At 39.4% G+C, this 11,773-nt stretch overlaps 1 protein-coding gene across 1 annotated transcript in view; it reads right to left on the reverse strand.

Moving 5' to 3' along the window:
- phf2 (PHD finger protein 2) overlaps positions 1-10,256 on the reverse strand; it is a 149,284-nt gene extending 139,028 nt beyond the window's left edge. The window contains exon 1 of the mRNA XM_043708015.1: positions 9,760-10,256. Coding sequence (XP_043563950.1) covers positions 9,760-9,857 — 98 coding nt within the window. The 5' untranslated portion in view covers positions 9,858-10,256. The remainder of the gene's footprint in view (positions 1-9,759) is intronic.
- Between the last annotated feature and the right edge of the window lie 1,517 nt (positions 10,257-11,773).

Below are 11,773 nucleotides of genomic sequence, written 5' to 3' on the forward strand. Positions count from 1 at the left end.
ACCCTTTTGTCCTTAATGTATTTGTAAAAATTCTTTGGATTCTCCTTAATTCTATTTGCCAAAGCTATCTCATGTCCCCTTTTTGCCCTCCTGATTTCCCTCTTAAGTATACTCCTACTTCCTTTATACTCTTCTAAGGATTCACTCGATCTATCCTGTCTATACAATGCTTCCTTCTTTTTCTTAACCAAACCCTCAATTTCTTTAGTTATCCAGCATTCCCTATACCTACCAGCCTTTCCTTTCACCCTAACAGGAATATACTTTGTCTGGATTCTCGTTATCTCATTTCTGAAGGCTTCCCATTTTCCAGCTGTCCCTTTACCTGTCCCCAATCAGCTTTCGAAAGTTCTTGTCTAATACTGTCAAAATTGTTTTTTCTCCAATTTAGAACGTCAGCTTTTAGATCTTTTAGAATTATGGTCACTGGCCCCAAAGTGCTCCCCCAATAACACCACAGTCACCTGCCCTGCCTTATTTCCCAACAGTAAGTCAAGTTTTGCACCTTCTCTAGTAGGTACATCCACATACTGCATCAGAAAATGTTCTTGTACACACAAATTTCACTCCGTCTAAATCCTTAACACTATGGCTGTCCCAGTCTATGTTTGGAAAGTTAAAATCCCCTACCATAACCACCGTATTATTCTTACAGATAGCTGAGATCTCCTTACAAGTTTCTTTTTCAATTTCCCTCTGACTATTAGGGGGTCTATAATACAATTCCAAGAAGGTTATCTTCCCTTTCTTAATTCTCAATTCCACTCAAATAACTTCCCTGGATGCATTTCCAGGAATATCCTCCCTCAGCACAGCTGTAATGCTATCCCTTATCGAAACTGCCAACCCACCCCGCCTCCCCTTCTATGCTTCCTGTAGCATTTGTATCCTGGAACATTAAGCTGCCAGTCCTGCCCATCCCTGAGCCATGTTTCTGTAATTGCTATGATATCCCAGCCCCATGTTCCTAACCATTCCTTGAGTTCATCTGCATTCCCTGTTAGGCCCCTTGCATTGAAATAAATGCAGTTTAATTTATTAGTCCTACCTTGTCCCTGCCTGCCCTGACTGTTTGACTCGCTTCTGTTCTCAACTGTACCAGACTCAGATTGATCTCTTTCCTCACTATCTCGCTAGGTCCACCTCCTCTCCCCTCCCTGCCACCTTACTAGTTTAAATCCTCCCGAGCAGCTCTAGCAAATCTCCCTGCCAGTATATTAGTCCCCTTCCAATTTAGGTGCAATCAGTCCTTCTTGTACAGGTCACTTCTACCCCAAAAGAGATTCTAATGGTCCAAAAATGTGAATCCTCCCCCCATTCACCAGCTCCTCAGCCATGCATTCATCTGCTCTATTCTCCATTCTTGCCCTTGCTAGCTCGTAGCACTGGGAGTAACCCAGATATCACTACTCTCAAGGACCTCCTTTTTAAATTTCTGCCTAACTCTCTGTAATCTCCCTTCAGAATCTCAACCTTTTCCCTTCCTATGTCGTTGGTTCCAATGTGGACAATGACCTCTTGCTGACCCCTCTCCCCTGTGATAACATTCTGCACCCTCTCTGAGACATCCTTGATCCTGGCACCAGGGAAGCAACACACAATTCTGCTTTTTTTGCTACTGGTCACAGAAACCTCTGTCTATACCTCGAACTAGAGAATCCCCTAACACAACTGATCTCTTGGAACTCGATGTACCCCTCCTTGCATTAGAGCCAGTCTCAATACTAGAAACTTGGCTGTTCATGCTACGTTCCCCTGATAATCCATCATCCCCTACATTTTCCAAAACAGCATACCTGTTTGAAATGGGTATATCCACAAAAGACTCCTTTACTGGCTGCCTACCTCTCTTACCTTTCCTGGGGTTAACCCATCTATGTGACTGTATCTGAGACTTTCCATCCTTCCTAAAACTGCCATCCATCACATACTGTTGCAAATTCCTCATTGCTTCTAACTGCCTCTCCATTCAATCTGATAAGATTCACAGCCAGCAGCATTTATGGCAGATATAATCCGCTGCAACCCTTAAACTCTCTTTAAACTCCCACATCTGACAAGAAGTGCATATCACTCTATTAAAGGCCATTTTTGCTCCTTCACAATCTATAGACCCAGAAAATAACACCATCTTATTCTTCTACAAACACTGCCCCAGGTTAAATGAATAGATATGGCTTATATTTAAGTTTAATCAAGAGACATATCTCCAAAAACATATAATCAAGAAAGAACCTACTCTACTCACTACTGCAGATTCTCTGCAGGCCACACTTAAAACAACGATTAACTTATCTGATTCTGTGCTGTGAACTTCGCCCAACATTTCCTCCAAGATCAGTTGTGAATTTCACTGTTTGATAATTTACCCAGATGCACTCCGATGTCCAGTGATACATGAATTCAAACATCAAAGGCAGTAACTGTGCAGGTTCTCTCTCTCTCTCTCTCTACTGGAATGACCTCACCATGTGCTTCCTTTGTCTGTTCTTCGCCCTTTTAAAACTGCTGTTGTTTTGACTTTTTTTCCCTAAGTTCCAAAACAATACAATAGCATATGAAACAGTAATTGCTGCTCCTGCAATTCGAGGAAATCACCTCTAGCACCTAAAATACCTCAAAAAAGGAGCAGTTGTTACAGCCAGACATTTTTCCCGTCCTCCATCTTGGATTACCCAGAATCGTCAGACAGATGTAAAACTAACTTGCACCCTATCTTTAGATTACATGCATTTAAGATCACATTTTCATTACCATAAAAAAACTAAACTGACCATAATGTCAATGGGTAAGAGAAATTAGGGCTGACAAACATTTCATTTATAGGTAAATTTAATAAGTTATTTTTAAAGAATTTATCATCAAGAACACAGATGAAAGTGTGCATACAACACAGGAAATGAGAGGAAGGAGGTTGCTACAAAAATTCAGGAATATACAATATACTAAAATTATCAGCCAGACGCCAAACAAAAAATTAATGTGAATAGATATACTAAAGTAGGTGAAAAGTTGAAAGCCATATATCTCCGGATGTTGAATTACACATCTGTTCTCACTATATTAACAACATAGACTTGGATAAAGAGTATATATCATAATTTGATGTGCAGTTTGTTACACATGAAGGAAACTGTAAGGGACTGTAGAATGACAACAAACAAAGTTAGCAGAATAGGTCAGGTATCATTTGAAGAAAGGAGAGGTATTGTATTTTGGGAAGCAAAGAATAGAATATTTTTAAAACTCATTCACAGAATGCAACTAATGCTGACTAAGCCAATACTTATTGCTCATTGCCCTTGAGAATGTGGTAGTGAACCACCTTCTTGAACCATGTCTGTATGCTACTGGCACACTCACAGAGCTGTGAGGAAAGGAGTTCCAGAATTTTGACTCAGCAATATGACAGTAATATGGTTCCAAATTAGGATGCATGTACAGCTTTGAGGGGAATTTCCAGATGATGTCCTCATAGACCTGCTGCCTTTATCCACAAGATCATAGATATAGGAGCAGAATTAGGTCATTCAGCATATTAAGTGTGCCCCACTGTGGCTGATATGTTTCTCAACCCCATTCTCCTGCCTTCTCCTCATAACCTTTGATCCTTTACTAATCAAGAACTTCACTATCTCTGCCTTAAATGCACTCAATGGCTTGGCCTCCACAGCCTTCTGCAGCAAAGTGTTTCACAGATGCACCACCCTCTGGGTGAAGAAGTTCCTTCTCATCTCAGTTCCAAAGGGTCGTCCCTTCACTCGGAGGCTATGCCCTCGGATTATAGTCTCTCCGAATAGTGGAAATACCTCCCATGTTTGCTCTATCTAGACCTCTCAGTATTCTGTAAGTTTCAATGAGATCCTCCTTGTCTTTCTAAACACCATCTAGTACAGTCTCAAAGTCCTCAACTCTTCCCCATATGAAAAGCCAGGAGAAAGTGAGAACTGCAGATGCTGGAGATCAGATTTGAAGAGTGTGGTGCTGGAAAAGCACAGCCGGTCAGGCAGCATCCAAGGAGCAGCAGAGTCAACGTTTCAGTCATAAGCCCTTCCTGTTGAAAGGCTTATGCCCGAACCGTTGACTCCCCTGCTCCTCGGATGCTGCCTAACCAGCTGTGCCTTTCCACACTCTGCGACTCCATATGAAAAGCCCTTCATCCCTGGGATCATCCTTATACATCTCCTCCAAAGCCAGCATATTCTTCCTTAGATACAGGACCAAAATTGTTCACAATATTCCAAATGTGGTCTGATCAGAGCTCTCTACAGCTTCAGCGTACATCCCTACTGTTGCATTCTAGCTTTCTTGAAACGAATGCTAACACTGTATTTGTCTTCCTAGCTGCCTGAACCTGCATGTTAACCTTAAGAGAATCCTGAATTAGGACTCCCAAGTCCCTTTTATATTTCAGATTTCTGAAGCCTTTCCCATTTAGAAAATAATCTTTATTTTTCTCACCAAAGTGCATAACCTCACACTTTTTCGCATTGTATTCCATCTGTCATTTCTTTGCCCATTCTATCCAACTCTTTCTGTCGCCTCCCGCCACCTCAACACCAACTGTCCCTCCACCTATCCTGTGCTACCTGAAAACTTAGCAACACCCTCAGTTCCTTTATCCAGATCATCAAAATATTTGTTAAAGGTTGCAAGTTGGAAGCTGCTTGGTCCAAGGACACTAACCTGAGAAACTACTTCAGAGATATACTGTGGCTGAGATGAATGGCCTTCAACAATCATCTTCCTTTAATCCAAGTATGACTCCAACTACACAGTTTCCCCTGATCCCCCTAACACCAGTGTTGCTAGCACTCCTGGGCCTCACTCATCAAATGCTGTCTTGCTATATCAAATGTTCAGCTCATATGTCCATGTATTGAACAAAGCTGTAATGAAGTCAGGAGACGAGTGGCCCTGACAAATACAAATTGAGCATCAGTGGGCAGGATTTGGCTGAGTTAAGTGCCACTTGACAGCATGCCACTTGTCTACACTCTCCAACAGGGAGAAAATAAGGACTGCAGATGCTGGACATAAGAGTCGAGTGTGATGCTGGAAAAGACAGCAGGTCAGGCAGCATAGACTGATGGGGTGGTAATTGGCTGGGTTGGCTTAATTCTGGTATTTCAGTGAAGGACATACCTGAACAATTTTCCACATTGTCAGGTAGTCGCTGGTGCTGTAACCCTACTGGAACAGTTTGGCAAGGGATGCAGCTAATTCTGGAACACAAATCTTTAGTACTGTTCCTAGAATATTATCAGGGGCCAGAAGTTTTGCAGTTTCCGGTACCCTTAGCCACTTCTCAATATCATGTGAATTAAATCAAATTGGCTGAAGACTAGATTTGTGATAATGGGGAGCTCAGGAGGAATCTGAAATGGATCAAAAACTTGTCACTTCTGGTGGAACAGCAAATGCTTCAGCCTTATCTATTACATTGATGGAGGAGCCCAACACATCATTGAGGATAAGGATATTAGTGGAGTTTCTTCCTCCAGTTAGATGTTTATGATCAGATTCATAATCAAATATGGCAGGGCTGCTTGTGGGATCATTTCACTCTATCACATGTTTGAAAAGCAAGTAATCCTAGTTGTAGTTTCATCAGATTGATACCTCATCTTTTGGAATGCCTGTTGCGGCTGCTGGCCTATCCTCGGCACTGAATCAAGATTGATCACCCAGATTGATGATAATGGTATAGTGGGGAATATGCCAGTCATGAGTTTACAGACTAGTTGAATAGTTACTGTTCCTGATGACCCACAGTGCCCCATAGAGACCAAGTTTCTAGTAGTCAAATCTATCCTATCTAGCATGGAGAGAATGTCACACCGAGTTTATTGTCAATGTGAAGATGTATGACCTCAACGGAAAGACACCAAAAGGTATGAGTAAACAGGGAGACCAAGGCTTAAATACAAATTTCATTAAAAATTCAAGTTAACACAAAACTATAGAAACACCAATATCTTTTAAAGCTAAAAAACAAGAGTACTGAGTACAAGAGCAAATAGCTAGTAATAAACTCCTTCAGGTGGTAGTTAGGGTACTTTGGTATGTACTTTTGGCACCTAGTTTTTAAAAAAATTCTAATCCTTAAAGACTCTACAGCAGTCTCACAAATATGATACCAAAGATAGGAAGTTAGTTGAAAGGAAATTCTACAGTCATTTCCCACGGAACTGGGAAACTAAGAGGAGATTTGGTAGACCATTTCAAATTATGAAGCATTTGATTTGGGTAAAAAGAGAAAGACTACTTCATCTGAAGTCAATGTTGAGGGGGTCATTAATTTAAACATATCACTGACAGCAGAGAGAGAGAGTCAGGAGAGATTTACTTACATAGAATCTGTTGAAGCACGAAATGTTTTGTACAGTGAATGGTTGAGGCAGATATCATTGCATCTTTTATGGCCAAAGTTGATAAACATCTGAAGCAGATGTTAATACAGGCTTAAGGGAAAGGAATAAGGCAGTAGATTTAGCTAGGGACTGTTCTGCAAAGAACAGATGAAGACACGATGAAACCAAATAGTCTAGTATATAAACTTAAGTAGCACCAAAACATTATTACTTCCATTTACGGAGGTGGGACATAATATTTCTGCTCTTGCTATTAGTCTGTTTGCCTGTAAACAAATGTTTCAAAACCCAATGGACAGATTTCAACAAAATGTGATAAAGTATCGAGCCCAATAAGTACCTGATTAGATTTTGTTAAAGATGCAGATCTAGATCCTGGAAGTTTTTAAACATAGAACATTACAGCGCAGTACAGACCTTTTGGCCCTCAAGTTTGTGCCGACCTGTGGAACCAAACAGGGTCTCTTAATATTGGAAGATTTGATGAATTGATTTTTTTTTAATTCAAGATTGTAGTGGTTTGTTTTATTCTGAATGTTTTTGATTTTTATTTTAAGAATGCCATGGAGTAACTCAGCTGCCGTGACAGAGGTTTTATCAAGTGCCAAAATATGGGCAGAGTTTTCAGAGCAGGCTGTTGGATGTGGATTGGCCTCAGGCCTCCTCAGTGAGATGGAAGATCTTAATAAATTTTTTTTTTAACTTTTAGTTGTTACACAACATCAACTAGGTAGGGCAGAGCCTCAAGAAAGAGCTGCACTGTAATTGCATTAACATTGAGAAATGTAGCATTGAAGTGGTATGTGTTCTACTAAATGTCTCCTTTATTTGTTGGTACAATGCATTATCACCCACAGTAATTTACCAATTTATAGCTAATATATTTATATTTTGTTAAAAAGACTAACCCAATTGCTATGCTTCAGCTGTATTTTGTAAAAGCAAAATGGCTGTCCCACATATTAGGATGGTTGCAACCAGTGAGATTGTTTTTAAATTGCTTCAAATTGACACAACAACATAGGAATGTTGGACACTATGCAATGAATGCATTTGTCGTTAAGTCCATCACTTTCCAACTTCAATGATATATTGAAATATATTTTAATATAATAATACAAGAAAAAAATGCGAAAGGTCTGGCTTTATAAGAACTATTCATTGATATAATTTGTGCTAAAATCATAAACACTTCAGGATAGAGCTTAAACATGGCAAAATCAGTGAATCAGGCATGGTCATTTCCAAAACACCAAATTTTAAATCTGCAATGAATCAGTGCAATCAGATAGGCTTTTAAAATAACATTAAAATATATTAATATATTTAAATTAATTACATGCAGATTGATTTATTACAAAAACGTATCAATTTATCACCTGTGAATGACTCAATTTCAATTTTTTTTTAAAATATACAGACTTATACCATACTTATATTCGTTGGCAATTGTCATTTCCTTCATAAACTGAAAAGTACATTTTATTCAAAAACTTTTAAATCCTTCCTACTCTTGTCTTTGCATCCAAACAAATCAGTTTAAATTTAGTGCTACTTGTGGATTTTTTAAAACAGTTAAAGTTCACTTAAGTCTACATATTGCTAAAAGTAGTTGCAGGTTTAAGAGATTTGCCAGTTAATGACCTAAGAAAGTATAGTTAGCTTCAGATAGCAAAATATGACAAGTTTGCCAGTTACTTTCTAACCTGCTGCTCAAATCAGTTAATTGTAAACATTGTACATTCACAAAATATTATTAAATTGATGAGAATTTGACAGTGATGACATATTTGTTTTTGAATATGATCAAGCTTTGACAATATTATTCTATTCCCAAAATGTCAACAGATTTCAAAATTAAAAAATACAGCCAATGATACCTTTAATTTCTAACTTATTATATCTCTTAGCTCAAACTATGAAAAACATTACTCTCATTTTTATTTCTTTTAAATCTCCTCTGATCAATTTCCAGCTTGGTGGGCTTCCAGGGCTCTTCTGAAATTGTTAAAACCGGTTGCTAGGTGTTGCATGATTGAGCCTCAGGTGAGTAATCCTCATGATCGTCCTTCAGTACTTATTATTTGACGTCCCATTGAGACTGGCCTCATTATGGGAGAAAGTGAAGGAGAAAACTCCAACTTCATGGTGAGCTGACACATATCACTGCTCTATTTATTTACCCACAAAAAACTTAAACGTATAATTAAACAATCTCGAAAAGTTAGTTACTTCATATATCAAACACCAGGCCAAAGGTTTATAATAGGGAGAAGATACTTAAACTGAAATTGTATTTTTAAGTCACCAAAAACATTAAAATAGTACGTTCTATTTCACACAACATGGTAAGCGCCTAAAACTTTGAAAAGTTTGTGTTGATGATCTGCGTTCCTAAAGATATTTAAGAAGAATAATTTCAAACTCCCACGATACAAACTGCCAGACCAAACATTTTTTTTTGCATTATACAACAGATGTAGACGAAACAGATTCCTGGCATGTTGCATAGATGAAAAAAAACTTTCAGGTGATATTTAAGTTGGAAATTAATCGACAGTTAACAATGAAATCCGTTTTTTTAAAAAGTCGGACTGAAAATCAAGGAATTGAGAAACATTAGCAAAGGCCTTCTGACACTTTTTTTCAGAAACCGCACGTGGAAATACTATAAATAAAACGCAAGTAAAATGTCAATATTTACGTCTGCCCGATCAGGTCCCGCTTATTTTATCAATTTAAACAAAAGCGGGAATCGTCTCGGGGGCAGAAATCGTAGATAAATCACCAAGAGCTGTTCTAAAATATCCCACCAGTTCGGTCGAGAGCAGAAGAAAAGCGCCTTGCGATTTGTAAACATATTTAGACGGTGCAAAAAAAAGTGCATATACCTCTGCTTTTTTTTATTTCGGGAGATTTTAAGGATCACTGATCAGAAACAAAACACGGGAAACACCTTAAAACAACATTTAGTACAGATCGCCTTCACAAACGGCATCCTTCACCACCACCCCACAAACAACGATATCAACCCCCACTCCCATCCCCTCATTAACACAAACTGGGCGGGGGGGGGGGGATCCCTCTCAGAAAGGCGAATATTTACACAATGATAAATTGCTTCTGTCACCCGGAGAGAGCCGTCTGCAGCGCCGCCTTCTTCCTCAGGCCTCGCTTCTTGTAAAACTGTCGCCACAGTCAATGGGCTGCACAGCTCCCGCCAACAGTTAACAGACCGCCCGCGCGCCCGACCAACCGCCCGCCCGCCACACACACATACACCGAGAGCGGCAACCAGATCACCACAACAACAACAAAAAAAAACGGACAAAAGGGCGGGGGAGGGGGAGCTGGGGGTGAGAGAGAGGACAAAGCTGCCTTTTACCTGCCGTGAAACCAGTCTTTGCACGCATCGCATTCAATCATAAATCGAGTTACGTCGTAAGGTAACCGACAGATGCAGTAGACTGGTACAGTCGCCATGTTTTTAGCTGGCTCCCCAGAATGAGAGCAAAGCGCCTTCTTGCCGCACACAACAATTCTTGCAAATGTTTCCTCTTCTTCCCCCTCCCTCAACTCCGTGTCCCTGCGATGGCTGAGTGCACTGTTTACTGTCTGTGGATTTTTCCTCTACTCTTTCTCTCTCCTCCGTCCTCCCTCCCCCCCGGCACACTCAGACATAACCTTCCTTCTGAAGTTGCTCACATCGTCTCTAAGCTGCGGCTCCGGGCACAATGCGCTCGCTCTCCCTCTCTGCCGCTGCCTGACAGTTGTATACTGTACGGAGCAGACTGTATCCTTTCATTGCTAAATTACGTCAGGCAACTCGCTGGCTCTCAGAGCTTCAATACTATTGTAACCAGCGCATCGACACTGAGCAGCCAGCTCCCCTGCCACAATGTAACAACAGCCTGCTTCCCATCAAACTTCAGAAATAGGGACAGCAAAACACACCTTCATTTTTATTTGCGCCTTAAAAGTTGTCCATGAATCTGTAACTGTATCCGTACTATTCCCTTCCCCTCTCTGTAAAGCTGTTACTTCTTGCACATTATACAGTAAAAAGTATTGTTAAGGCAGAGTCAAATTAAAAACTGTAAGTTAGTTACGTTCAAGAGTATTGAAAGGTTGTTCGGGAAATAACATATTGCCACGCCACGTTATTCGCTGGATTGGCAAAGTAATTTTAGAACATGAATTTCTCTGTTCACATTCTGGAACAAGCCGTGTTTGAAAAAAAATAATGCTGTTTATTTATGCTATCCAGAAAAAAAAGAAATATGTAACTACAGTAATTTGGATACAGACAACAGGTCAATACTTGAATTATGATAAAGGTCGTGGAGGTATAACTGATTTTTTACTTCACGTTTAAATTTCTGTTACACAAGCTTTATTGCACTCAGCACAGCCGTTAAATACAGATATCATCATAATTCAAATGGGTGACATAAGTTTAAAATGTTCATTTATACTATCCAACAGTATTCAATTTTGATGAGATAGTAGTGCTTCTTCTGCCTAGCTGTAAGTGTACAGTAACTAATCTTTTCAAAAGTGAGATCAGTATGTGGTTTCATTCTTGTACACAGAGAGTATTTTCCCAATAGAGATAAAATGGTGAGATTGTCTTCTCTTCAAATGTTTAATGTTCATTTTAATTTTTAATGTTAAATATTCAATTTCACATTGAAGACTGGACATTTTTTGTTTCAAATCAGGTTTAACATTATACCCAATTTACAGTCCACATAGTGCCACTGTAGACCTGAGTGAACTCTAATAACAGCTTCACTCGAGGGTCACATCAGACATAACTCTGGATTTGCAGTGGAACAGAGATGTGAAATGAAAATTGTTCCATACTAATGCTAAAGCTGTGCTATGAACCCACCCCAAAGCATTAATTTAGGTTTAGAATTCTGTTCACATTTATAAGTCACTTAAAATGCAATTTTGTTATGTTAAGAAAATAGTAATGCTGAAAATTGTAGAAATATGAAATAAAATTACTGAAAGTACATATCTGGGCAGTCAGCAACTGGAATAGAAAGACAAAGCAATGTTCCAGGAGAATCAATTGGATAAATTCTTAACCTTTTGAGCAAAATCAAAATCACAGGATCATAAAGTGTTTATGGAACAGAAAAAGATCATTCAGCCCATTATGTCTGCATCGACTCTCCAAATGAGCATCATGACTTAATGGGATTCTCCTGTCTTTCCCTTACAGTTTTGCACATTGTTTCTGTTTAAATAATCATCAAATACCCTCCGAATGTCTCAATTGAACCCACCTCTACCATACTTTCAGGCAGCACGTTTTGGGCCTATACCATTGGGATGGGATGGTGTCTGAGTGGTTAGTACTGCTACCTAACAGTGCCAGGGACCCAGGT

Source organism: Chiloscyllium plagiosum, chromosome 18 (genome assembly GCF_004010195.1).
Source record: "Chiloscyllium plagiosum isolate BGI_BamShark_2017 chromosome 18, ASM401019v2, whole genome shotgun sequence".
In the NCBI taxonomy this organism is placed as follows: Eukaryota; Metazoa; Chordata; class Chondrichthyes; order Orectolobiformes; family Hemiscylliidae; genus Chiloscyllium; species Chiloscyllium plagiosum.